Source organism: Bombus pyrosoma, linkage group LG1 (assembly GCF_014825855.1).
Source record: "Bombus pyrosoma isolate SC7728 linkage group LG1, ASM1482585v1, whole genome shotgun sequence".
NCBI lineage: Eukaryota > Metazoa > Arthropoda > Insecta > Hymenoptera > Apidae > Bombus > Bombus pyrosoma.
In genome coordinates, this window is record NC_057770.1 from 5,708,249 (window position 1) to 5,735,198 (window position 26,950).

Sequence of the window (26,950 nt, forward strand, 5' to 3'; positions counted from 1 at the left end):
TCAGAGAGTACTAACTAACAGAATACGTTTAGAGTTTAAACTATCGAGTTACTAGACACGAGAGGGGAAAAGATACTTAAATTTTTATAGTATTTGTATAGTATCGTAAACTTGTTAGTTTGATATGATTATACTCGTTCATACTTGCCAGATAGCCTCATCAAGAGAAAAGCGCCGATCACTTGAAGGATTTTTAAGGATCTATTAAGAGTCTTCACTTAAGATTAGATGTACTATCGGTGCGAAATCGATAGATAAGGCGTACAACGCTTACACAGAGCTGCTTGATAATAATAACGATGGAAATGCAAAATGTGCTCAAGAAATATTCCAGCAGTAAAGATCTCTTTTATGTTCAATTTCAACGTTGTCCACTATTCTCTCTTTTTCGTTACGAATTATCTGCTCATTGAGATATCAATGTATACATTTTTTAAAAGGAAAATTAACGAGATTTCAAAAATGCAAAAACCGCCCAAACAATAGGGAAACCAGCAATTGACGCAAGAGAAATTCGAGCAGAGTCACGAACGTAGCATAGTTTCATATTTAAGTTATTTTATTCAATTTTTATATTCATCAACGTGGAGTATTTTCGTCCTAACAGATGGATACATCTGAGCAAAGGGAAACACAAGCTAGTTTTGGATCTTGGACCATCTGCGAATGTATGTTTCTTGTGTTATGATTCAGCGACTTTGTTTGCAAGAGTTCAATTTAAAGCGAAAGAAAAAAAAATATACGTGAATTAATGAGAGGCAAACTATTTGGTGATAAACCATGGAGAATCTTAAATTTGGAAATTGCCCTGCTTTTTTCCCTTGCTGTTACAGTCCTGGAGTCGGCCGATGGTAGGCAATCTATAATTCACTTTAGCCGTATTTCGAGTTTAAAAGTGAAAAATGTTGGAGTATCGTTGCAACGAGATGCTTCGTTTCACCAGCGGGATTAATGTTCTCGTTCGAAATTTGTCTGCTCCTTCGATTTTTCTCTTTTGTTTCATATTGTTTTTTTCTTGCGTGTTCCTCAGGTAAGCAACGTGAAACTCTGGAAATCGAGGGTAATCGCAGTTCCTTCCTCTTCGCGAAGAGTGATCGTCGCAATAAGCCGAATTACAACTTTTCAACATTTCCAATCTTCTCCCGGTGAATTCACACCTTTTCTATTTCATCTCCTACGAAATATCCTTCTCATTTTTCCCGTAGACTTGGAGAAATCGGTTCGCTTCATAAATGATCCACATAAGTTGCTTAACATTGGTATATTTTTCGGTTACTGTTAGTCCGAGGCGGCAATTTTCCCTCGAAAAGACCTGAAACAGTTCAGGATTAATTTTCACGCCTTCGCTCGTGTCGAGGATAATTTTTCAACTAGTCTTCTCGAGGGATCGCTCGATATATAGACAAACGGGATCAATTCCATCTTGGCTCGTTCCCTTTCCTTTCCTAGCTGGTTTCCATGAAGGAAAGGATTTTAATCGTGAATAGCGTCGTGAAGATCGTTTTTTCTCGTGATATTTACACGCGCAAAGGATAAGGACGGCGTGGTCGGACTGCAAAGTGTCCCCTGAAAACCAAAATAGAGAACTAGGAGCTTAAAACGAACTCGAATTAGTGACGGTCGACGATTTGGAGCTCGTTTCTCTTTCTCTCGTTTCCTTCCTGCTCTTGGTTTTCCCTTTACATACTTTTTTCAACGAAACATTTGGCCAACGCGAAAGGAAGTTCTTTTACGTCGTTCCACGGACTTCAAGCGATTTTTACGTATCCGTGGACCAACTGTTAAACAGTTTCTTTAATTTCGACGCTTGGAATTTTTAATTAACACACCACCTCACTCAAATCCGTCGACGTCGAGCATTTTACTTTCTCGAATTTTACTTTTCGAATCTTTCTCCCCTGCATTTATATTATAGTTTTATCGATCGAAAGCGATACACAGTGGTGGTGTTCTCGATGAATTTCGTTCTTCATAACGAGAATCGTTTGTCATCGGATTTCATTGAACGTCAGTAGCGCTCGATTCACTGATCTCCCATTGTCGCGAGCAGATAAAAGCGCGATATGTCCAGACGAGAAAGGGAATTGTTGTTTCTTCCACGAGCAAAGTTGAAATCCGATTAAAAGCTTCGCAGTAGGAACATCGTTGGCGACGGCAAACTCTCTGGCTACATCCGGGCAACACTTTCTCGACTGATATCGAGTCAGGTACTCTTCGATCCTTGATCTGGTAGGATCAACAGAAATTAAGGAGGCAGGATTATCTGATGGCAACAAGGCCGTATCCTCGCCGGCCATTTTTGTGGAAACATTGAAAACGGGCCAAGAGGTCGACGTAAATGATGGACGAAACTTTTATTTTGTCGGACGGGGATCGCCTGAAACCTCGATGAAACTTTTTAGATAAATCAATGGAAGGACAAAGAATAGTTTACCTATGTTTCTTCGATGCTATTGTAATTCAACTTCTTAAAAGTCGTCGTTCCGTCGATCTTCGACGACGGTGAAGTTTGATCGTTAACTTCTGATGAAAAAAAAAGAAAAGAAGAAAAAAACAGCAGAGCGAAATGCCGTGAAAGGATTCGTTTTCACGAGGCCGGACAAAGAATTAAACGGAGACTAAAGAGTTCGTGAGGTACGCCGGAAACCGGAGAAAGCGCGAACTCAGGTCCACTTAAGCGGACGTTACACTTCGTGCTAGAGGATATGCACTTGCGTTTTGAGGTTGCACACTTTCGCACGTTCATTAGCGTCGTCAGTTTACCTGCCGGCGAGGCATATATCACTCGTTTCGTCTTGGACAACCCGAAGTGGTTTCAGGACGTTCACGACAGACTTTGCTCCCTTCTTCCTTTTCGACGCGTAGCCATTAGCAAGTTCCACTTCTTCGTATGCTGTATGACTCGCAGTCATCTCCCAGCGTGATTACGTTGCGTCGTTTGCACTTTGTCACTCGTTTGCAACTCGAAAACGTTCGATCCGTGACGTAACTATTAGTTTCGGCTTTCTGGGTTAGTTTAGCATCTATATTTCATGCATCGAGGAAAATAAGAGTTGGAAAATCTATAGTGTGCCCGATGGAAAGTAATACGAGCCGTTTGAATAATTTCCAGTTTAAATTAAGTGTCAGTATTAAGTATCAGTATTCATATGAAGCGATAGCAATGTATTTTGCCCGTCACCGTAATACGAGTCTCATTGAAATCGAGGAAACAGAAGCTACCGAAATGAATGAAAATTCAAAGCGCGTTACAAGAACTGCCTGGCTAATCGTTGCAAATATAACGCCAGTATTTGCATATTCGGGACAAGCTGGTTATCAGCTGGCCGTGTCCTGGTACTCGTGAGATTATTCACGCGACTCGTGCTTTTGCGCGAATATTCAGGCATCACCGAATAATCGTGACATCGTACCGTATCACAAAGGGAATGACGATGGGATGCCGGTCCCCTTTTATGGATTTTCCGGGCTGAATTAACGTTAAGGAGTCGGTTACGGTGAACCGTGTATAATACAGCCAAGGTAGAGTTAGGAAATATTCCCGACTGCCGCCGTCTTCCGCAGGTAAACGGTATAAGTTTAGCCGATAATAAAAATCTCAGAGAAAACTAGAGGAAACGAGGGTAAGAAGTTCGGTATGAGGCGTTTGTCCAAGAGGAAAGGTGGAAGATTAGGGTTTGAGTGCGGCAATAACAAGGCGCGACAAAATAAGAGAAGAGGCAGCGTAAAAACAGCAGAAAGCACGGAGGGAGAGCTGGAGCGAAGGAGGGCCGTCTAAGCTGAAACCGGAAAAGCAGCGGCGAGCAAAAAAAGTGGAGAAGCAACGGAAGGGAGGAAGAGAAGCGAGTGGTAGTGACGTGAAACTCTGGATCTTAAGGAGAAGCGGAAGAAACAAGGGGCACGATAGGCGCGAGCAAGAGATGGAATACGAAATGGTGACTGTGGAGAATGCGGTAAAGGGGAGAGGAAAACCGTGTAGAGCGAAGAAGAAAATGGGGCTAACGCGTAATTGGTTGCAGCATGAAGATTCCGTACGTGCTACGGAAGAAAATAAGCTACGGCCTAAACGGAAAGATACAAGTGGGTATGTAATGTAATCAAGCGTTTACAAGCATACAAACTATTACGAAGATAGAATCTAACAGCGAAGAGAACGATTTCGATTAACTTCTAATTTAACATGTACAGTGTACGTGTAGGAAGGACAGGTGGAGGAGGTCGCGCGTTCGAGGAATTGGTGTAAAGTCGGAACGCGCAGGGAGGCAAATTAAGATCGTGGAATTATTGGACGTCGGTCGCGCGAACAAGGCCGGAGCATGCGTAGCCCCATAAACCTACATTTAAATTCAATCGCACGGGAGAAGCGGCGAAGCGAAAGGTTCGCGAGGCATATCCCTTGACGCGCGCATACGCGCAGCCAACGAACACACGGTGAGAGTCGAAGAAGTCGAACGGCGATGGAATCAAACAAACGAATAAACAGATATCCGAGTATTTGTCGAAAAGAGAAGGGTAACGAAAGCAGGTAAGGTAAGCCCAGGGAAGAAGGGAGGGGTGTGGATAAGTTGAAAGAGGAAGAACCTGGGGATTCGGGAAGATAGGCAAAGATGGGGAACGGCGAGCAGAGTGGCAAAGCAGAGTGGCAAAGTAGAGTGGTGGAGCAGAGGCGAGGGTGGCGTAAAGGATAGAGGGAGGGATGACGTCATAGTTGAGGGTTGCCCGGGCAACGGGGAAGCGGTTCGCCGCCGCGTCGGGACACCGTCGTGCGTCGCCACCGCCGCCGCGACGTAAAAATCAATTTGGACCTTGGCTAGGTGACCGTTCGCTCGGCGCTGCGTCGCGGCTGCTCCGGCGGCTCGAGGCTCGAGAGCAGCACGCTTCCCTTCCGGAGCTGCCGGTCACCTCGCCACCGAGTGAGCGAGCGAGCGAACGAGCGAACGAGCGAACGAGCGAGCAAGCGAGCGAGCTAGCTAGCTAACGACCAACCGACCGACCGACTGACTGACTAGCCGACCGACCGACCGACTAGCCGACCGACCGACCGCCTGACCGATACCGCACCGCGAGCAGTAGCTCAGTCGCGAGTCGTCAACCGAGCGGGTACGCCAGACGGTAGAGAACGCGTCTGCCAGCAAGCGTGTACGCTGACGCGCACACTTACACTTGTCGCACGCGGCCGACCGACCACACTCTCTCTCCGTTCTCCTATCTCGACGCTCTTCGATCATATCCGACGTTTGTGCGTTCACGTGGACAATGATCCATGAGGGGAAGATTCGCATCTCGCTACGCTGACGAGCATCGCCGCGGTCGCAGCCTGTTTCAACGTTTATCCTGCGGATCTTTTTCCAGCGGGTGCACGCTGCACGAAGCCGGGCGAGCGTAGTTTTGTGCGCGAGGATGATGAAACGACACGAGTGGACAATACGAACCACATCGAGGGAGTTTGAGCAGTTACGCTTCGAGGAACGTTTGTAAACAGAGAGAAGAGAAGCTCCGGCCGGGTTGTTCCGGTCGAACGAGGAGGGTCGCGGGAGCACCGGCTTCCTGATCTTCCTCCTAACATAAACTGTTCTGTGCCGTTCCATAACCAGCGGTGTGTCGATCGAGGGCATATCGTCGAGAAGGGTGGAAAAAACGGACCAAAGATTTGGAGCAGGTAGCATTTTTCAAAGGGAAGAGACGAGTGGTTCTCGGACGAGACGAGTGGTTCTCGGGCGAGACGAGACGCTCTCGAAAGTTTCCCGGTTTTTTTCGTGGTCGAACACTCGAGGGATGAACGAGTGGCGTGGAAAAGACAGATCGGTCATGGAAGCGTCGAAATCGCGACGAAAATCATGGCTGATCGAACGGTCGGAGTAGTAACGGTTTTACGGTAAATCAGGAGGCTGTGTGCTTTGTAGAGCTGTGGTGTCACGAGGAAGGAGCCCACGGTGTGACGCATGCGACGTGCCGTCTATCGCGAGAGCTGTGCGTCGTGGAAAACATCTGCGCGACCGGTGAAGCTTTTAACTCGTGTGCCTCCCCGCTCTGACGTATTACGTCGACGAACGGAACCAGCGTGGTCCTTGCGTGCTGTGTGATCCGCAACGGGCCTCGAGCGAGTAAAAAAAGCTTGCGCGTGCCGAGAACGATACAGGCTGAATCAGCACGGCCACGCACTGTTCGCTGACCGTTTTGCGGGCTATGCTCGAGAATCGCTCGAGACCAGTTCCGTTCGCGAGTCACTTCGGGGATACCGCGAAAATATTCCAATCGTTGCTGGACGTTCAAAGCCTTCATTCGCGATCGAACGTTCGTCGTTGAAGAGTTCTCTTTCTACATTCGGCTCGGTGTTCGAATTCATTCCTTTTAAAACGTTCTTATCGACGACGCTACAACTTGAAGAATCGAACGCGTGTTATTTTTTCCAAAGATTGGTACAACCGGCAGAAGACGGAAAAAAGGTGACATCGTTGTGCAGTTTCGGTTTCTTTTGGATGAAAAGGATAAACAACGATGATCTGGTTGACGAGAATTAATTGACAAAGAAAGATAGAGATAGGTAGATAAAGAGGGAGAGGAAGAGAGAGGGAGAAAAAGAGAGAGAGAGAGCGTGTTTAGCCAACACGGGGAGTTTCTACTTGGAAGGTTTGCATCGATCACACTCGACGCAACAACGCGTCCGGTACGCGTTGGGTTCGAGAAGCTGTCGTGAATTCATTAAAATATCACGCTTCGTCGGTCGCCGCGTGGTTCAAACGAGAATGTTGCCGAGTAGGTGGCTGGGCCTCGATAGGCAGTTTCACGCGTGAATGAAAGTAGAAAGAGTCGCTCTATTTTGCACAGCACTTGCGACCTCGACAATGTAGCAGAATCGTTTCGATGATTCTCGAGGATACTCTGGAGTAAGAGTCGGATCGTAGCTGTTAATTCAATACTACACGTTGCACGCCAAGATAAGAGACGAGGAAGAACAGGTGGAAGATCTTGTGCTCGATACCGATCTCGACTTCGTCGGAGAGAGAAAGAGGGAAACACGCAGAGAAACGAGTACGAGGCGGAAACTCTCGGTATCGATGATGGTGGAAGGCAAGTTGCCAGGAGACGATTGGTTGTCGTGGTGCTTGCGTTTCTCTGGTACGAGCTGCTCTTGCTAATATCGCGAGTCAAGTGGCAAGTAAACAAAACGATAAAAGCGAAGGAATGCCGAGATACGATGACGGACTTGGTGGTCGTGCACGATCTTAGGATCGCGGTGCCGTTGTCGGCGTCGTCGTCGTCGTCGGCGTCGTCGTCGTCGACACGTATCTGGTGGGAACGCCGCCGGTGTTGCACGATCAGCTAATACAGATAGATAGATCGTTCGAATCGCGACAGGCCTCGAGCACGACCGGCTGCGCTAGGAGATTGTCGAGGACTTTTTAACTCGAACGATCCGTCGAACGAAAGCTTCGAGGAATTCCCTCTTCTGTTGGTTCCGCTCGAGGACGAGCTATCACTTTTCCTCCGGCAATTCCATCCAGTTGAGCTTTAGCCGGATTATTTCTTCAGGCGGATCGGAAAGTAGAATTCGCGAGGAACACGCGAAGAACAGCGATCAAGGAAAACACACGAATGCGATCAAGGTACAAGATCAGAGATAACCGAGGAAAACACCAACGCGGAGATATACTTGAAGAACGTAAGCCGTCGAATTACGAATATTAAGGCGGCATTCGGACATAAAAATCTTTATTCGTCGCTCGATGTGCGAATTGCTGCGGAAAACGCGTAAGCGCGTCTCACGAACAGAGTCCTTCTATATATAGTCGAAGTCGAGATAATCGTTCGCGAACTAATTGTTATGGCGAACTATCGAACAGTTCGAAGGTGAACGAGACTGAAGAAAATTGAAAAGGAGTACGGCGAAGAAATCAAATTAATAAAAATAATAACGATAGTAACAATAACAAATAAGGAGAAGAGGTGAGAGGAGGGAAGAAAGGTGGACAAATTTAGCGAAGAGAAAGAAAACTATTCCACCTTCGAGCATGGCCTCGGTGGCAGCGTGGCTGCCATTCGCCCGTGCGGCGGCGATTGGTTGGGTGCCGATCGCGACACATCCACTGCCACCGCCGCCGATCCCCAAGGATCGTCGCAAGGCCGATGACGAGAAGCTGTTGATAAACGTGAGCGGCCGTCGCTTCGAGACTTGGAGGAACACCCTCGAGAAGTATCCGGACACTCTTCTCGGTTCGAACGAGCGCGAGTTCTTTTACGACGAGGAGAGCAAGGAGTACTTCTTCGACCGTGATCCAGACATCTTCCGTCACATACTCAACTATTATAGAACCGGTAAGCTTCACTATCCGAAGCACGAATGTCTGACGAGCTACGACGAAGAATTGGCGTTCTTTGGTATCCTGCCGGACGTGATCGGCGATTGTTGCTACGAAGATTATCGCGATCGGAAACGGGAGAACGCGGAACGTTTGATGGATGACAAGCTGAGCGAGAATGGGGATCAGAATCTTCAGCAGCTACTCGACATCAGGCAAAAGATGTGGAGGGCATTTCAGAATCCACACATCTCGACGGCGGCTTTGGTATTTTACTATGTAACCGGTTTCTTCATCGCCGTGAGCGTGCTGGCGAACGTGGTCGAGACCGTGCCGTGCGGTAATCGTCCGGGACGCGCCGGTACGCTTTCATGCGGCGAACGTTACAAGATCGTCTTCTTCTGTCTGGACACCGCGTGCGTCATGATATTTACCGCGGAGTATCTGTTGAGGCTGTTCGCGGCCCCGAGTCGGTGCAAGTTCGCGCGATCCGTCATGTCCATTATCGACGTGGTCGCCATCCTCCCGTACTACATTGGTCTCGGTATCACCGACAACGACGACGTATCCGGTGCTTTCGTTACGTTGCGCGTCTTCCGTGTGTTCCGGATCTTCAAGTTCTCCAGGCACTCGCAAGGTCTAAGGATTCTCGGTTACACCTTGAAGTCTTGCGCCTCGGAGCTTGGCTTCCTCGTCTTCTCCTTGGCCATGGCCATCATCATATTCGCCACAGTGATGTTCTACGCGGAGAAGAACGTCGATGGAACGAACTTCACCTCGATTCCTGCCGCATTCTGGTACACCATCGTCACGATGACTACCTTAGGGTGAGTTGTGATTTGCATTTCGTTTTTCTTCAGTTTAATGATCTGGCTTCCGAGTCAGCCACAGCAATTTATTCGTATCCTGTGGCGATTTAACCTGAACTCACGCGACGAACGAAAATGTTTTCTCTTAACGCTCGCTAAAGATTTTACAATGTTAAGATCTAGTTTAGATATACCGCTCCTTACTTCCTTGACTTTTTGCTCTCAAGTCTTCCTCGTGCTTCCATGAAAATTCCTAGAAAAACAACGCGTCATACAATTTTTTAAGATAAGAATGTATCGAATAACGAAACGTTAAAAGTAACATATCTCGACCTAATATGGAACTCTAACGTTATCGGGAATGTACGGAGTTCCGAGATAGCCAGGGTAACTCGTAGCTCCGACTGGATATGTGTCGAACGAAACAGAAGTAACGGGTGCATCTGTGAAAGTAATTGGCTCCGTGTAAACCGCCCGAAGCTGGAACAAGTACCAGTCTCCAGTGATATTTTTAAACAGAGGTCGTTGTCGACCTTTTTACCTCGAAGAGCTACGCTGCTTTTTCTAAATATCTACAGTAAAGTAGAAGCACCGACCCCGAAAGTCTCGCTGACAATTTCTTCCACGTCTCTCGCGTTTTAACCCTTTCCGTTTTCGTCGTAAACTTATCTCCCTTCCTTTCCCTCCTTGGCTGTGAATTGAAGTGACCGATCCTTTCTGTGCTTTCTCAAACAATGTGACCACGAAACCGGGAGAATCCCGACTCTCGTGTTTATTTTTAATCTCCCAAAAACGCTGCCTCCTTCGCGAAAGGGAGAGAAGTTCGTTCTCTATCGCAAACTAAATTCAATTCTTTTTTATTTTTTCTTCGATTTCCCAGAGACGTGTTTCTTCTTTTTTTAGTCAGAATATTGCAGAGGTAGGAACAACGTGGATTTTATAAAAGTTTGAACGTTGTGAATACAGTAGAATTGATAAAGAGCGTTTAAAAAATTCAACCATCTCTTTTTTCGGTTTTATTATCTATCGATGAATAATGTCTTGTTTTCCGTATAGCAGCTGAACGATCTTTCGCGTAATATAAGAAAAACTGGATATTTACAGGAAGCGACGGAACGATGACAAAATTAGGGAATTTTCTCTCTGCACGGAACAGATTCATACAGCCATTCGGAAATATTAACGTTCCCAGGGGATCAAACTCCATACGAATTCTCGATACAAATGTACCGCATTTCGTCGTCCCTCGACGACCCCCTATATCGGAAATAATAACGTTAGGGGAATGACGATAGTAGGTATAGTGGAAAAGTTCAGTCTGTTCTCTTCCGGAAAGGGACAACGTCCTATCTCTATCTTCGTCTATTTCCGACCGTCAAACGAAATCTATGTCAATGGTATTTTCATTTCGTTTTCGCACGGACAGCTGACAATCAGCGTAATCTTAGTCGCGTAGCGGGTGGTCTGGTTTAGGTGGTCTTGTCGTTCGTGCGAGAGCCAAATTTGTGTTCACGTCGTATGTTACACGGAAAATGCTTCAGGCTGATCCCGTTGCTCGACTTTCATCCATCGTGATCCAATTTGAAATTTAGGAAGTGTAAAAAGGCTCCGATGAATCGGAGTGCTCTTTCGCAATTCTAACACCTCTCTGCCTCTCTCGAACAAGCGTTCGTTCGAGCCAACTATCCAGCCGTGGCTAGTCGTTTTAAAAAGTTACTGCGCCAAACTGCGTTTCCTCTGATCCACGATCACGCCGGCAGCATATATAGCCTCGTTGAGCTATGGAGTTTTTCAACGGCTACGAACAAGTTGATAGTTTCGATAACGAGATTCAGAATAGCCCGGATGAATAGATTTATCATTCGCGCGCAGTCGTTTTGCGGCGAGATCGAAAGAAACAACAATGGACGGTTGATTAATCAATTTTTCCGATGGACGTAGATCGAGGAATGTATGTGGTTCATTAAAGTATAATCACGATTCATTATTGCACAGGTTAGGATGCGGCCATTCAGATACACGCGTTCCATCGATGGAATTAATAATAGGCAGCGTTTTCTCATTGTCCTCGTTAATTACATATTGCGATTTAGACTGCTCTCTGTCTTCTTCTTCGTCCGTCTCTTCGTTCTTGTCTCTCTCGAGTACTCGTGTTTTCATTTACGCTTCAGCACGTTGCTTTTGATAATTTTAATCGCGCTTCGTTAAATTGTTGCACGCGTTTAAATGCATAAAACACGACCGTTGACAGAAATCGATTAGAACTCAGGTGTGATTCTGATTCTGATCGGATCGTTCTTTTCAACGTTTGCGATATTTCAGGAAATTCGTGCGTGTCGTTGGTTCGATCTTCTCCTTATTTCTTCCAGTTCCGCTTCCGATGTAAAACTTCGTTACGCTCTATTGCGAATTAAAAAATATGTCTCGTCAATTAATTTCGTTTATATATACACTTGGTCAGGAAATTTGATTTAAAGCAAAGTTGAACATCGAATACGTTAGACAGATGCAGGCTCTTATCGCGAGTTCCGTTTTCGAGCGTACAGGTATGCTGGTTCGCTTTCAAATTGGCCGCAAAAAAAAAGTTCGCCTTCGAAAGCTGCGTCGTCGTTTGTTACACTCCGTTTATCCTTTCGACGTATTTTTCGATAAAACGTGAAAAGGGCGAACGAATACTCTGCTGACTGAAATTACTGGGGCATCGCGAGAGAAAAATACAATGCCTCTGTTGCTACTGTAAATATTTTTCGGTTTAAATAAACTAAATGACTACGTCTTGGGAAACAAGAACGTTATAGGGAAGATGGAAACAATAAATGGAACGTAATGCTACGAAAAAAGATTTTATGCGTTACCAATTGCGTATAAATTGGATTTCGGTTTGAATGTAAATTCGAGTTTGAATTTGAATTCGACTTTGAATGTTTGAATTTCGATTATTTCAATTCGAATGTTTGAATAAAAATAAAAACTCGAGTGGAAATATAATCGTCGATTAGAAGAAACTGTCTGCTGAATATCGGTGCATACCTATTTGCTGTGAGCTCATGATCGATCGTGAGCTAACGTCGCCAGTTTTTTCCTATGTCAGCGGCAATCGCCTCTCAGCTTGCGTGTCCAGGCTAGTCCAGGTCGGTTCCTTCAAACTTTAACGAGAAGGATCAACAGGTGCCTCGAGGATTTCTCTAGCAGTCTTCTAACGCGATACTTTTCAAATCTATTTGAACGCCAGACAAATGGTCGTTGTATCGAAATTCCTACCACGACTGGTTTACTGTATCGGACTTCCATTCCTATTAACTGGCAGGATATACCGCCGCTTCGACGATTGACGATGCTTTTAGTCTGACTGAGAACTTAGATAAATCTTCGATTATACGTTACAGCATCCTGCGTTTCGATAAGTGTCAAAAAAGAGGAAAGGTTGTCGTTTGATGATGAAAATATCAAGCCACGGTACCCATAAATTTCCATCTCCGATATTAATTTACGTTTCTCATGGAACGTAGTTTGGCTCTTTGCATCGTGCTATTCATTCAGCTTTGGCTTTTCAAGCTCGTTTTCGAGCAGAGTCTGGGATTGCTGTTCGAGTTCCATTACGGTGGTATGTTAATCAAGTTTTGTATGTTGCCATAGACAAAGTTCCATGCTTGTTCAGTATCCCTGTAGCTACCTCTTTTTTTTCTTTTTGAATAATATATAAATTTTATAGTTTAAATAGCGTCGCACTCTTTTCATACTTTCAATGCAGTACGTTTCTTTCCTATCGTTTTTGTTCTTTTCGTTTTATAACGCAACGGAGTCCTCTTTGCCATAAAACGAACAATACTTACTCGTGAAATCTCGTTTCGTACATTTTCTTTCGCGTGGCCCATTTTTTCGAAGAAGTCGGCGATATGACATGCGCGAACGTATCAGAAAGAAAGTAAAAAGAAACGAGCCATTGAAGCTGAAACATCTCTTTTCACCTTGGTTTGTCAATTTTCTTCTCACCTTGTCTCAGTCGCTGTTCCCCTTTCCAAATCAACGAAATTCTCTCCCCCGTTATCTGCAGCCTCCAATTTTCGTACGGTCGAAAATAACGGAGCGGAAAAACGTGTAAAAATTGCACGAGTTCGGTCGGGCCAGTTACTTCTGTAACTGCACGCTGCGGTGGTGCATCGTCGCGCGTGCATTGCGTACAATTCATGCAGTTCACGTCACAGAAAAGGGAAAGGTTATCTCGTTCCCGTGAAAAAATGTACATCCTTTTTGAAGAGCGGAAAACGCGGTAGAAAGTACGAGTCATTGGAAACTAGCACAAGAATGTTCCTACAGAGAAGACGATACGAATAGTAAAACGTCTGAATGATGAAGGTGGAATTATTATTTTTAAAAGAAGATATTTGTTTGCTTGACGCGAGCCTACCAGTTCGTATTTCGTATCGAACCAGTGTATGAAAAGATGAGTTCTGGAAACAGATTTGTATACGATGCGCTCCATATTTGCCGATCCGCGAAAGAATTTCGAATTTTCTATATCGCGTGCGAAACTTTGGAGCAACGTTGCTGAAACGAATATATCTCATAGAGTAAAATATTGCGCGGTTTTTGTTAAACGAAAAACGCACTTATGAAATTTTTCGAACCTTGATCATTTTTTCGAGATTTTTTAAAACAATTCTGTATCGAATTTTGTACGTTGCTATCCGTTACTAACGAACTGTAATAGTTCGTTCGATTTCGTAGCAGGCACAGCTGTTTTATTTCGATGAACACGAGTATGCTTCTCGTAGCTGGCATTTTTATCGGTTGCGAACGTGGATAAAGGAAGTTGTTTCGGAAAAAGTTCACGCGACGAGGCATTAAGGGATTTGTGGGACAATCAACTCCGTCTCGTAAAAGGAAGAAAAACTACGGTTAGCTTCGACTTTCCCAGCTATTTTCCTCCTGGATATAGATATCCAAACGCGCAGTTTCTACTCGTTTCGAATCGCCAGCCGATTTTAGAACCTCGTGGCCGATTCAATCACGGATTCGTCTATCGGTCAATCTTCCACCGATAGCTTCGATCGTAACCGATACCGATTTAACTTTCTGGATGAGAACTCCTTAAATCGTGGCACTGTTCGTTTTACGTGCAACGAATATGTTTGTAGCGAAGTCGTGAACGTTGAGAATCGACGAGCTTTGCTCCGCTTCGATGTAACTTCCTTTTAAATAACGAACAAAAGGAAGAAAGCAAAAAAAAGAAAAGAAAGAGCACGTTCTATCGTTTCCTGTTGTCGATGCACGCCTGTTTCGTGTAATTTATCGAACTTCCGGATACCATGCTGGACGGAAATGGTTGGAAAACGTGTGCGGCTTTCGTCTCGAAATATAGCTATGATTTTTTAATCGAGCACGAACAAGTTCATCGTACATCGAAACACGTATTCGTAGAAATCGGTTTCTGGTGCAAGTTTTCTCGCACGTAAAGCTTGATAAAGTTCAATTTTATTGATCTAGACCAGACGGCGTTTAATCCTACCTAGCGTGGTATACGATTTAACGTAAATCCGTGGTTTTATGAAACGTGATAAGGGATCGTTAACAAACTTTCAATATTTCATACACTTCAGTGTCAGAAGCATAATCTCCGTTGGCGGAAGAAAAATTATTTTGCTAAATAATATATGATGGTGTAGTGGAACACGGGGATCGTCCCAAAATTACGCTGATACGAGATTTTCCCTGTTATTTCCTCTCAATAACCCGCCTCGGAAGATTTATCACGCTTTCATCGCGACGTGGAGAGACAGGCAGACATCAGCAATTCGAATTGAAACAGGGAGATAGGACAGAAAGAGAGAGAGAGGGAGTGGGAGAGGGGGAAGAGTAACGATTAGAGGAGCGAGATAGACGAGGAAAAACTAAATTTTTACAGCGTGAATTGCATTCGGTACAAGTAACGTTAGTGCAGGAAATACGTGTGATAAAAGATAGCCAATTCCTCGTTAAATTTGCGATAAATAGCCGAATTGAACGAACCACTGGAAATACATGGAGTAACGAGTGGAGTAAGAGGAGTGAAAAAGCGAGCGAATGGTTACGTTAACTGTTGTTTAATCAACGATCATTTGGACCATTATTCTCGGGCTAAGCAAATCCTCTGGAATATTTTTATCAAGGCAAACAATCGGGATATCGAAATTTCTTGTTCGACGAGTTTGTGTACGTAAAACGCGAGCGAGCTTGGTTTTTCGTCGAATCACCCTACTCGAATTTTATTCCTTATTTGTCATCGAGGTCGAGCTATAATCTCTTTATTTGAGAAGCTCGCGGAACGGATCGAGAAAAAAGGATGATGGAACGCGATGGAAGGAGGCTGAGAGGCGAAGATACGGGAAAAGTCGTTCTGGCTGGAAAATCCCGGAGATTCAACCGCGGCTAAGTCGATACTGGTACGTGGAGCGGATTTTCACAGTGGATCTGCTGACTGCGAATCGAATATTCATCTCCACCCTCTCGTTGGCGAGACAGGGATCATAAGCGTATCGGATCGCAGGGTTAAAAAGATTCTCATCGATATGTACCGCGTTGAAATCCGGTCATCGTCGAATTCCCTCTCGATCAGAATCGAACTACAGAAATGATTTCTCCTACTGTTCGAGAAAAATTCTGCGTTGCGTAACTATTTTCCAGGGGATACGTGAGTTCGATGTTCATGAATTTAAATAAAACGTTCGTTCGATGCTCGATCCTTCTCTTCGCGATTCTTCTTCACGGCGGGTCAGGGCAGCGCGATTAGCTCGATTAAAATTAAAAATAAAATATTATTGGCGCGTTTCGATGGCTTCGCATCTCTTTGTGACGTCGATTAGTCGGCCTAACGGTGCATTCGGAACGACAACTATCCACTTTGATATCGGCGATTGAATTGGGGGCCAGCGAAGAGGGTGCGAGAAGGCAAAGGTGACGAAAGTGAGCAGATAAGAGGACAGAGCGAGCGAAAGAGAAGAGTACGAGTAACGAAAGCGGATGAACGCTCGGCAAACACTTCTCGGTCGCCGAGTTCGATTGGCAACCGGCCAAACTAACCTCCGTGTACACGGAACACATTTCGCTCAGGTGTGGTCTCATAAAACCGAACCTTCAGTTTCTTTTTCAATCTTTGGACACGCATACTGTGTGTACCGTTAAATCAGATCAACGCATGGAAAATGATCGCATTTTCACGTCCCTATTTCCGTCAAGGATCTTGTTCTTTCGTTATTCCTTTATTGTTTAGTAAAAATTTGAAGAGACAGAGAGGCGTAAAATTTTGCTGACATAATACAAGCTTGATACTGTGCGAAGGACTAGCGATAGAAATTGGTGATTTGACTCGTCAGAGATATGAAAGTCTTTTGGTACGAACGAAAGATTGGACGGATAGACGATACGCCATATAAAAGTTTTATGTATACTTACGTTAAATTACTTCCGAGTAAGAGTGTCGTCTAATTAATCGTAAAATTTTCATCGAGATTTATGTAAATCAGCATTTGTACGGTGAAAATAATAACGGAGAATCGTAAAAGATATGAAATTCAATTCGATATGGAGATTTTGATAATATTTTGGAAGGAGATAGTGATTTCATATACGGAAAGTATATAGAAAAGGTTGAGGAGTTGCGAGTATTCAGCGGTGAAATAGCCAGGATTTTCACCTTCGACGAAATTGACTCGCGTTCGACTCCTGAAGAGGTTGAGAAGATTATCACTCGATTACTATTGCCTCTGGCGTTTATCGATAACTATTACAAGATGTCTTGGAAATTTTCTCCGAGACTACATTTTACGAAGCGTGTTTTATCGATGTAATAGTTGAAGCTCGCGGAGTAAATTTTCTCATATTGCAAAGCGATGGTTTCTTAACGTATGAGTTGCCTAGCTGAAATTACTGGAACTTTCTCACAAACCTGACAATAGTTACAGTCTCTATCATAATTCTATCAAGGTAATTTTCTTTTGAGAAAGTTTGTATAGAAAAAGCGTCGTTATCTACGATAGTATAGCCTAGGAAGATTTTATGTCTGCATTAGTAGAGAAATAGCGAAAAATTCTAGAGGAAAATGGGGTCGAACGATATCGACGGAGAAAAATTCTAGGGGGAAAAACGGCCGTGCACGGTACACGAGCTGCGTTTAGATTAAACAGGAGGGGAAAAACCTGAGCAGTGTTCAATTAACTATAGTAAGCTGAACCTTAATGATCCTTCGAATATAGGGGTAGCTTGTCTGTCAGGACGTTTTCCTCACATAAGATCGTTACATGTTGCGTGCCGCGTAATATAAACTCCGAATCAATCTTCTTCGCTGGACTCAGGAGAAAAACGTGAAAGTGGATGGGACAAAAAAACTACGTGTATAGCATGTTCGTGGAAGTTGTCGGATTGAGAGAAATCCTTGGAAAAGTGGGCACGGTATTAAGGGCTATAGTATCTCTTTCATTAAATACTCTTTTCCTTCTCACCGTGGAAATTGTTAAAACTTTGATACTTTCGATTGTTCGATCAATTGCGAATATTAAGCGAGTTTTTTTTATCATATTTTTCAACTACTAAAAACGCGCAGACAAAGGGTCGTAGAATTATATTTATCGAGTAGTAAAAATTTGTACGGTATTATTTTATATTTCATGAACGAATGCTATTACCGCAATTTTAATGGAACGTTCTGCCTATCGCAATTTCCGGGCCTCTGCTTTCATTTGTGGCAGAAAAAAGAAAAAAAAAAATAAGAGAAATGGAAGGCCGAAATTGTCGTTGCAGTGGCTTCAGCTCGTTCACGTTCTGCAAAAGTTCCGATCCATTTGGTCTAGCCAATTTGCGAATTCGAAGTGGACCAACTGGCGAATTCGTCGGCCTAACGCGTGTTTCATCTTTGCCCTTGCTGTCTCGCCATTTTCCACGACAGACCCAGCATAGTAAAATTCTTTCCTGGCTGATGATCTCGTTCGCGTTGAATACTCTACGCTCGTTAAGTCCGCTTATTCGCTGAATAACCTCTGGATCCCGTAACTTGATGGTAATTCGGTGGTTGTCCTCTCGCTGTTCGTTCTCAGTGACCATTAAAATTGCACACGGTCACTGATAACGCGGAAATTACCGAGTTATTTTCTGGTTTCGACCATCGACGCGGTTCGCTGTTCTCATCTGCAATCTTATGTCTTAAACGATTAGCCAGTTGCACGAAGATCCAAGCGCTGTAACAATAAATTGAAACGGTTGTCCTCGTAGCATGATAATGGAAATTGCACCGCGGAATTGCAACGAGGAATTGCAAGGGCCGAGTAGTGCACCGAAGAGAAAGGATATTACGCGCGGTTTCGTAGCCCTGCTGACGCTCGGATAGGAATTTTGAACGATCCTTTTTAATCGACCAGGAAACGGCTCACGATATCGAGCCACGTACTCTTCCTTGCTAGCCGTTATGACGTCCTTTTTCGAGGGGGTGGGTAATTAGGTTTGTTGGGCCTCGACGTGACATGTTTTTGCGATACGTCTCGCCACAGAAGCCTGGTGCTCGTGATCGCTACTACGTCGACGTCAGCCGAGATTTCACGGCATTTTACGGCAATACCGTTTCACCGTGTAATTGCCAATAGAAAATTACAAGATCGTCGCAGATTAACCGAGAATCGCGAAGAATATTCGAAAATTCATAGATAATAGGTCCGGTCGAGCTCGTAAATGGCGAACAATTCCCAATAGGATCCGTGGTGGAGGAACAGAGTAGATTCGATAGACATATGATACTCGTTGTTACTCGCAATTAATTCCCTATCCCTGTGTATATCAGATTAGGCAAGTAATAGCGGGTGAGCGCGTATCAGAGATCGCGGTTAGGTGGATAAATTTCGCATTTTCGATCGGGAGGCAGCAATCGAGAGGCACCACCCGAAAATATAGCGGGCAGCTGGGATGAAAACGGAGATAGAAGCGTGCATGGTCTCGTAGGCTCGTTGGGACTAGAGAATTGCATAACGAACGAGCGAACGAGAGCGAAACACTGCGAGAGATAACGTTCACAGAGGGTAATTCGTGCGACGGCCTCATTAACCACCACCCCCTTTCTCCATCCTCTCTTTTTTTTTTCTTCGAGAGAAAAGCCGCTTTTTTCCGAACGAAGTTGCGTTACTTGAAATTCTTCCTTCGAAAGGGTTTCGAGTTGCCTCTCTTCTTCTTTTTTACTTCGAAGGTAATTTACTGCGTTAAACAACATGTCTCGCTTCTATATTTTCCACGTCACTATTGTACGCCTTCACGGGATTTAATGAATGCGAGAAAAATTTGAATAATCCATACTATCTTCTGGTATTCATCTTTCGAAATCCGTCCGTCGAGAAGTAGCTTTGTTCGTTCTCGAATGTCGAACGTGTCACGGTCCTATTTGTATTATTTGTGAAAAAGAAAGAAAAAGAAGGAGTTTCGCGAAGCAAAGTATACAGCGGCGCATCCTTTTCCGGTTCTCATCGAATCGACTCGGCGAACAATTTTTAATGGGCTAGACTCGCCTCGAGACTCGCCTACGGGGAGGCTGCTTCGAATAACGAGTCGCATATTATAGCTTAACGGTGTAGCGTATGTTTTAATTAGAATAATTGAAACGACGATGCATGCTCCCAATATTACACCTAATATTTTTTCTCGTAATATTTTGAGCGTGGCTCGGGCCTTGCCATTTGTGCAATGTTAATCTCGGTAATAGGCTTCAAATAGGTTAAACGTCAAACTCGAGCGATCTTAGAGATATTAAAGAAGTAGTTCGCTACGCGTTGTGCCTCTGTGAGCTTTAATGGACGCCACGATAAGGAGAACTGTAAAAAAAAAAGAGAAAGGAATAATTGTTCGGAGAGAAAGAGGTGGCTTACTATGAGGCATTAGTATGATTATCTCGATCGGAATTAAAATAATTGAAGATCCTCGCAGATGGGAGTAACGATGCTTTCTGGTCGTTTGCGGTTAATGTTTCTGCTTTGTTCGATATTGCGGTTGCTCGAGTTTGCCTGTCGAGTTGAATCGTTACGCATCTGCGATGATTTTAATAACATTCTCTCCAAGTATTTGAGTATTTTGAAGCTTTATATCTTCACTATTAATAGAAGCCGCGAATATTTTTTGATAAATCGTACGCAGAATATACTTTGCGGATCGGTAGATAATTACTCTCTTTTTTGTCTGTAAAAAGTGTAAACGCATCGAAGCGACAGTCGATAACGATTCGATATTTGCGCAATTATTTTACGGTTTAGAGCGTATAATGATGTTTTATTATAATTATTCTGCCACGCGACGATGAAAACGATGACGACGACAACGGTGGCGCGAATTTATAATGGAACTTTCATTGGCCATCGATTTCCTGTCGTTCCACGCGGCGGGACTTCGTGGCCAGGCTTCCTTCTGGAAAGCGATGAAAATATACTCTGCCACCACGCGGGACACTCGACCATCGTTCACCATCGTTTCTCGGACGCGACAGACGCCTAGTATCTAGCGTGGTTCGCCTCCACGTTGAATAACAACCTCGAGGATACGTGTCACTGTTGTTTCTTTGTTCCCGCTTACTTTTCGTTAACCCTTGCGATTACCGGTCCCGATCCAGTTCTTTTTAACAGATCAAAAGGTTGGAAAGTCGATCGTATGGATGTCGAATATTCAATGAAATTAATAGATCGCGGTTGTGTTCTTAATTCTTAATATCGTGAAACGATCTTGTGATTATTCAGGGCTTAATCAGTTCATTCAGGGCGCTTCGCTCGCAAATACGAGCCAGTGACTAATCAATGCAACAGGCTGCTATGGTCCCCAATAAAATGCTAATGGAGCCCCTGTCATCGGTGTATTACAACGGCGAGCACGGCGAGTCGATTGCTACGAATCCATCAACGATTCAAATCATGGAAATTTTACCTCGCAATCGCTGCGAACCGTCGCGTCACGTCGTTTCCATCGTCCCGCCTGTCCCGATATTAACGCCAGTACGTGGAAAATTCCCCGCGTTTCAGATAAAAAGATACGTGAAAATCAATTCGTACAAACAATTGCAGAATACGGGCACCAGGCGTTTCATGGAAGTCGTTAAGCCTCGTTAAGCTTACACGAGTTACGTGGATTTAAATGGCTCGAAATTTCTTTATCAATATGCATCTGCTGTTTCCTCGACCATTTAACGTAAATTATGATACATAATCAGTTTCTTGGATCGTTTGGTATCGACTCGAAGTCACTTTACCTTAATCGTAGCTCGTTGTAACTAAACTGAATGAGATTTTACCAACTATTCGACCAATTATTGGAGGTCGATTATCCGATCGCCCGGGTCTTTCGTCGAAACAGGAGAATCCAGCCCTCCGAAATACACCTTGTTCGATCCTCGATAGATTGTTCGTTACGGTGATGATGCATAAAAGGTCGGAGGGTAGTCTTGTTTATCGGGTGACCATCGTGCTTCTCGATTATCGCTTCGAGTTGAAAAGAGAAACCAAACGAGTGGAATATTCCAGAAATCCGATCGATGAGGAACAACGTCTCGTCTCATTTCGTTCCGTTTCACGATTCGGACGACGCCCTCGGACTTAATCCGGATCCACGTTTGATCGTTAATTAAAGCCCGCTCAAAGGATTTGGTTTCGTTTGAGTTTTCTCGAGGGAGCCAGCGACGAGAATATTTAACCGAGGATGAAGCTTTCTCTGGTTCTGGGCCGCGTTTCGAGCGCACGGTCTGCATGGAAGTCGATGCGAATCCGTCGGATTTCCGGCGGCAGTCTAACGCAGGGAACGCGAAAGTTTCCCGTGGCAACCCGATCGGCCTGCAATTGCCGAATAATTGGGCCGGAACGACGGAAGAGATAGGTTAATTGGAAGATTCAACGGCGTGTCCGGTTTCAAGACGCGAGTCTCGTCGCCGGGTTGCTCTCGTTAAACATTTCTGCGCGTTAACTCTCGCTGGCCGTGTTTACGACTCGTTTTTACGACCATGCAAATTCACAGGAGTAAAACGCCGACCGTGGAACATTAATACCATGCAAATGTTCGGTCGCTCGCTGTTCCTGTATGTTTTCATTGGTGGCAGCGCTCTACCTTTCTGTTCTCTTTTTTACGCTGCCGTTTTACCTTCGAGTAGATTTTGCGAGACGAATCCTTCGAAATACAAGTATCCTTTGTTATATCCAATTTTGTTCTTCGCCGTCCACGTGTACACCTATCTCGTCTCTTTCTCTTTGCTTTTTCCCCTGTTCGACGTGGCTTTTTCCATTCGTCGAAGCACCTTCTGTAAAATATCTGTCGTATTTTTTCGCTAGCGGCAGCGGTGGATGGGAAAACGCGTGATTTATGCGATTCAACCCCGACGAACAACCAGAACACGCCCTTCGGCTTACTTATTTAACCCACTAAGGTCACGCAAGGACAGACTGACTTTCGAAGGGAAGTTCGTTCGCGTGTTGAAGACGATTTCTTCCGTTCGATGGAACGTTCTTTTCCCCCTTTTATGGCTCTACTAAATGACGAGGAAGAAAAGGCTGAAATTGTCTCGTCGAAGGTGCTAACGGAAGTATTAATCGTGGCTGTGGCGGCTGATTTTAACGGTGGCCCATGAACGTCGAACACCTCTTTCGGTTCACCCTGTTGCTCTAATTTCTTTCAATCAAGGAGATAAAACAACCAGACGTTGCTATCTTACGTGTAATAAAATCGTAGACACGTTTTTAACGATAGCTCCGTGATTCGACGTCTGGTGAGTGATCGATTATAAAAATTTACATTGGGAAAACAGTGACGCTCTCTTTTCTCGCGTGAAATTGGGGCATGGAGGTAACGAAACGAGACTAGAGCTTTTTTCCCCCTTTGGTTTGATGGACAGCGTAGAACTTTTTCGAAAAATGATTCGGTTAACCGTGGCCGTTCCTCGCCACGGAACTGTTCGTTTCTCTCGGGCAGTAGCGTTAACAAGATACGATTTGTAATTCATGAGGCGACCGGCGAAAAAAGAGAGCGTTCGAGCGAGAAAGCATCCCGGTTTTCTGGTCCAACGTTGAGATTCTGGGGATTTATTAAGTGTGGAAGATTTATCCCTCCGTTATTTAGATCCAGGAGAAGCATAGCGAACGATCCCTCGATTCCTTCCTTTTCTTTAAAGAAATCCCTAATATTTCCTTTCCAAGGAGGAAACCTACTATCGTTGAATTTTCTTTAAAATACGATATATCCATCGTTCACTCGTAAAAGTAAAATCTTCCACGAGCTCGTCACTTTGCATCGGACCATGATACGGCGGAGTATCACGATAACACCGAAAGAATTACGTTAGATTACCTTTTATCTCGAGACTTTACGATCCAAGTTACAGCCACGGTACGGTCTCTGCTTTTGTGGCTCTTTTGTTTGTTCTATCAAACGGTGGATCTTGAAACTCAAAACTCGCGAACGAAATCCCCGATATCCTATATCAGAATTAAACAAGATTGCCCTGCGGCTACAGATATTCCGTCTGACGTTCCTTTTGACTCTTGGTGTACATAAGTAGTGGACGAGAGGTAAAGAAGACGAAAAATCCTAAAGGATTCTTCGTCATCTTCGAGGTTGCTCCGTGTATCGTTCGTTCGGCTGCTAAATCGAGAATGAAGCAGCAGTTTTCAGGTCCCAATGGGACGATCCTTCTCCAGGTTGGTCGAGCCCTCTCTTTTCCGCTCTAGTCGTGTTCTCCCCCATAGGATCTTCCATGGCCTTCCAGCATCTATGTCTCTATCGATCTGCTTGGCCGGAGCTGTGCACGAGGCCAGTTTGGGCGGGGCCAAATTGCGCGTAAAAGAAAAATTAATAACAACTGATCGTTTAATCCGCCTCCGGACGATGGATGAGTCTGATACAGCCCCGAAAAAGATATCCAATCCGTTGTATGGACCGATAGAACACATTCGACGGGGAATTAACGAGCTTCGTCGAACGTATCGATTATGAAATTTCATCCGGCCTCGACGACTCTCAAAAAGGCTTGTAACGAATCTACCACGATGATGAGGCTAATAATAAAATTACGATCACGTTGCTGTAGTTTCACAAAGACGAAGTTTTTTGACGCCTCGAAGAATAGAATCGCGAGTCTAACAAAGGAGAAAATTTGGCAAATTTCAATGAAGCGTAATCAGGTGAATTTTTTATGGATAATTAGCGATGTGTGTAACCGAAAGGTGACCAATGGAAAGTTTCTGGCACGATGTCGACTGACTCACTTTGTTAGGAATGACCCAGTTGCTCGCTAGCGACACAGCTCTCTCGATTATGGCGGTAACTTGGTGCAAAGGGTTCGCTTGCTTCTAACAGAAATTCCCACCCCATCTCGTGCCGCTGTTTCTCTTCACTCTGGGAAAATCGTCTGCTCGAGCCGGATGGATCTCGGTCTTCTCGTCTATTAAACAATCGGTTCTGCATCGTTAACCAACCCCTTTTATTTCCTCCAACCGTTACCGAACTCAAGAAAGTCGAAGCGATTCGATGATCTACTCCCACACCTATTTATATGCTATACAACCTGTACTATACCGTACTTACTCGTTTCTCCTTTCTTCTCCGATAAAACACAAGGGTGCGACAGATGCACTTGCCTGCATAGAAGGTCTTTAAACTCGCCTCGCTAGCTCAGAAACTAAACTACGTTATATATCGGTCGAATAACATCAAAGGAGATGAGTCGAATGAGAGTATCCGCTATCGCAGAGACGTTTCTCAGAAATTTTCAGTCGACCATCGTTCGTGTTATTTCGGTCAGGGTTGCCAGAGATTTCAGGAAGGAAAACGCTGTATCGAGCACGGTGACTGGAAAGGTCGTAAATTCAAGATAAAGGCCACGTGGCGCATCGTCTAATTTTTTCCTCTGAAACGTCTCTGGTTGGATTGTTTTTGTCGACGAATTCAACTATCCTGTTGTTCTGCCGCGTTGCTTTGCCGCGGTTTCGCCACGCGGAAGCTTCCTTGGCTCTTGTCCAAGTTCATGCTACGCGGTTGTTCGGAACCGGAAGCGGTCATCCAGGCGCAATGGCGAAAGTACGCAAGAGCCTCTGGCTTTCGCCGTTTATCCCAGCCTTGTGTCCTTGTCGGGTCAGACTCTGTTCGACTTGGACTCTTCGGCGAGCTTGCTAGACACGTACATAGAAGTTTCTGGTTCCGTGTCGATCGGCGGATTTATCCATTCTTCGGGCGGAAGCTGCATCGGTCGGCTGGCCGTCGTCGTTGGCGAAGTTCGATTGAAAAGTGGCCGTGCGAAAAGTTGGAATTGCACCGGTAGAAATTCGGCTCTTTCGAACCTTGTGCTTCTCGAGCACGAGTCGAATTTATGTTAGCTCGTACCAACTTTGGTCTGATCGTGACGTTCTCATCGTTGTTCAATCATGTTGGTTTCTAGAATTGGTGAATTTATCTTATTGATTGGCTTCGTAGTCTTGAAAGTACCGTTATCGCCTTCGTTCAGATTCCCATCACATGAACTTCAGTTATACGAACTGTGTACACGTCCGTAGCTCCACACAAATGCACTTTTGTTGTAGTTAAATCGATCATGAAGAATATAGCGTGATTTTTGGGAAACAAGCAAACGATGTATTAAAGCCGACGATGACGCTAATAGATAGAGTGTGGACGTTCTTCAAATAACTGAATACTCTATCAACGAATCTAATAACTCTAAACGTGGCGCTGCTAACTTTGACAATATATTCGTGGAAGGAGGGATCGGTGGCTGGAATTGGGGAGACGAATTCGCCAGAGACAAAGTTTGCCTGGCTCTATCGCGATGATCGATGACTAAAAATACTGTTTCTCCGTGACATTTAACGCTTAATCGAGCTGACTCTCCTTCTGAAACATAATTGCCCTTTCTCATTAGCCTCTTTCACGGTTTACGGTCCGATCAGTTTCTCCGACGTCTACACGACTGGTAATCGGTGCGAGAGAAGATCAGAATAAATTGCACGGGACTAACGGTGTCGAACCTCGCCTCGATTCTCCCAGTCGAAGGATATTTATTTTCGATCCTGCAATTTGTATTTTTGGTGCCGGGTGAATATTTTAACGAGAGCTTTCAAGCATCTCGTCTTCGCTCTTCTCGGGAAAGTGGTTCGAACGATGGATTTAATTCGCGGTTTGATTTTATCGGATCGTTTAAAAGCGTCCGTGCTCGAAGCGACGTCCCGTCAATTTTTGAAGGTTTTCAGGTAATAAGGTCAAGTCGCGTAGTGCTTGCCACACTTAAGTGCTTTCGGAAATAGCCCGCGTTAATAAAATTATTCCACTGAAATGTGTGATTTAGCCTCAGGTTTGTTCGCGTTCCTGAGAAACATCGCTTCTCCTCTGTTGTTTGTTCCGAATCGAAAATTGAAACATCGCGTCGAACTCGAGCTTCGCCGATGTTTTAAAAATGAACGTGCAATTCCAACTTTTGAAATGCTTCGAAAAAAAGAAGAAGGAGCGAGCTTGGTTTTTTTCCCGTAAGAGTAAAGCATGAAAGCGGGTATAGGAGATCTAACTCGGTGTATATCCTTAGCAAAGGAGAAACGAAGCGTGGGAAAGACGTTGGAGCGCGAGATCGGAGCATCGATGTGAAAATCGAGCGTCGATTTGCCAACGAAGTGGCGAGGTAAAGAAAATGGGAAAACAAGCGAGCGAATAGAGAGAAGGCGATCGCGATGCGATCAGACGGGATGCTGCGAGTCGATCCTTTGGCATGGGAGAAGCTCCCAAGGGTTTCGTGTCGTGTTTTGAAGGCCTGAAAGGAAGGAAAAATAGAGCAGCTCGAGACGTACTCCGTTCGCTGAGCAGAGAACGAAGAGAGAGTAGAGC

General features: G+C 44.7%; 1 protein-coding gene across 7 annotated transcripts in view; it reads left to right on the top strand.

Moving 5' to 3' along the window:
- The first annotated feature begins 4,822 nt into the window (after nt 1-4,822).
- LOC122569903 (potassium voltage-gated channel protein Shal) overlaps nt 4,823-26,950 on the top strand; it is a 117,086-nt gene continuing 94,958 nt past the window's right edge. For all 7 annotated transcript variants that reach the window (XM_043731598.1, XM_043731565.1, XM_043731549.1 and 4 more), the window contains exon 1: nt 4,823-9,127. In XM_043731598.1, coding sequence (XP_043587533.1) covers nt 8,013-9,127 — 1,115 coding nt within the window. In that variant the 5' untranslated portion in view covers nt 4,823-8,012. The remainder of the gene's footprint in view (nt 9,128-26,950) is intronic.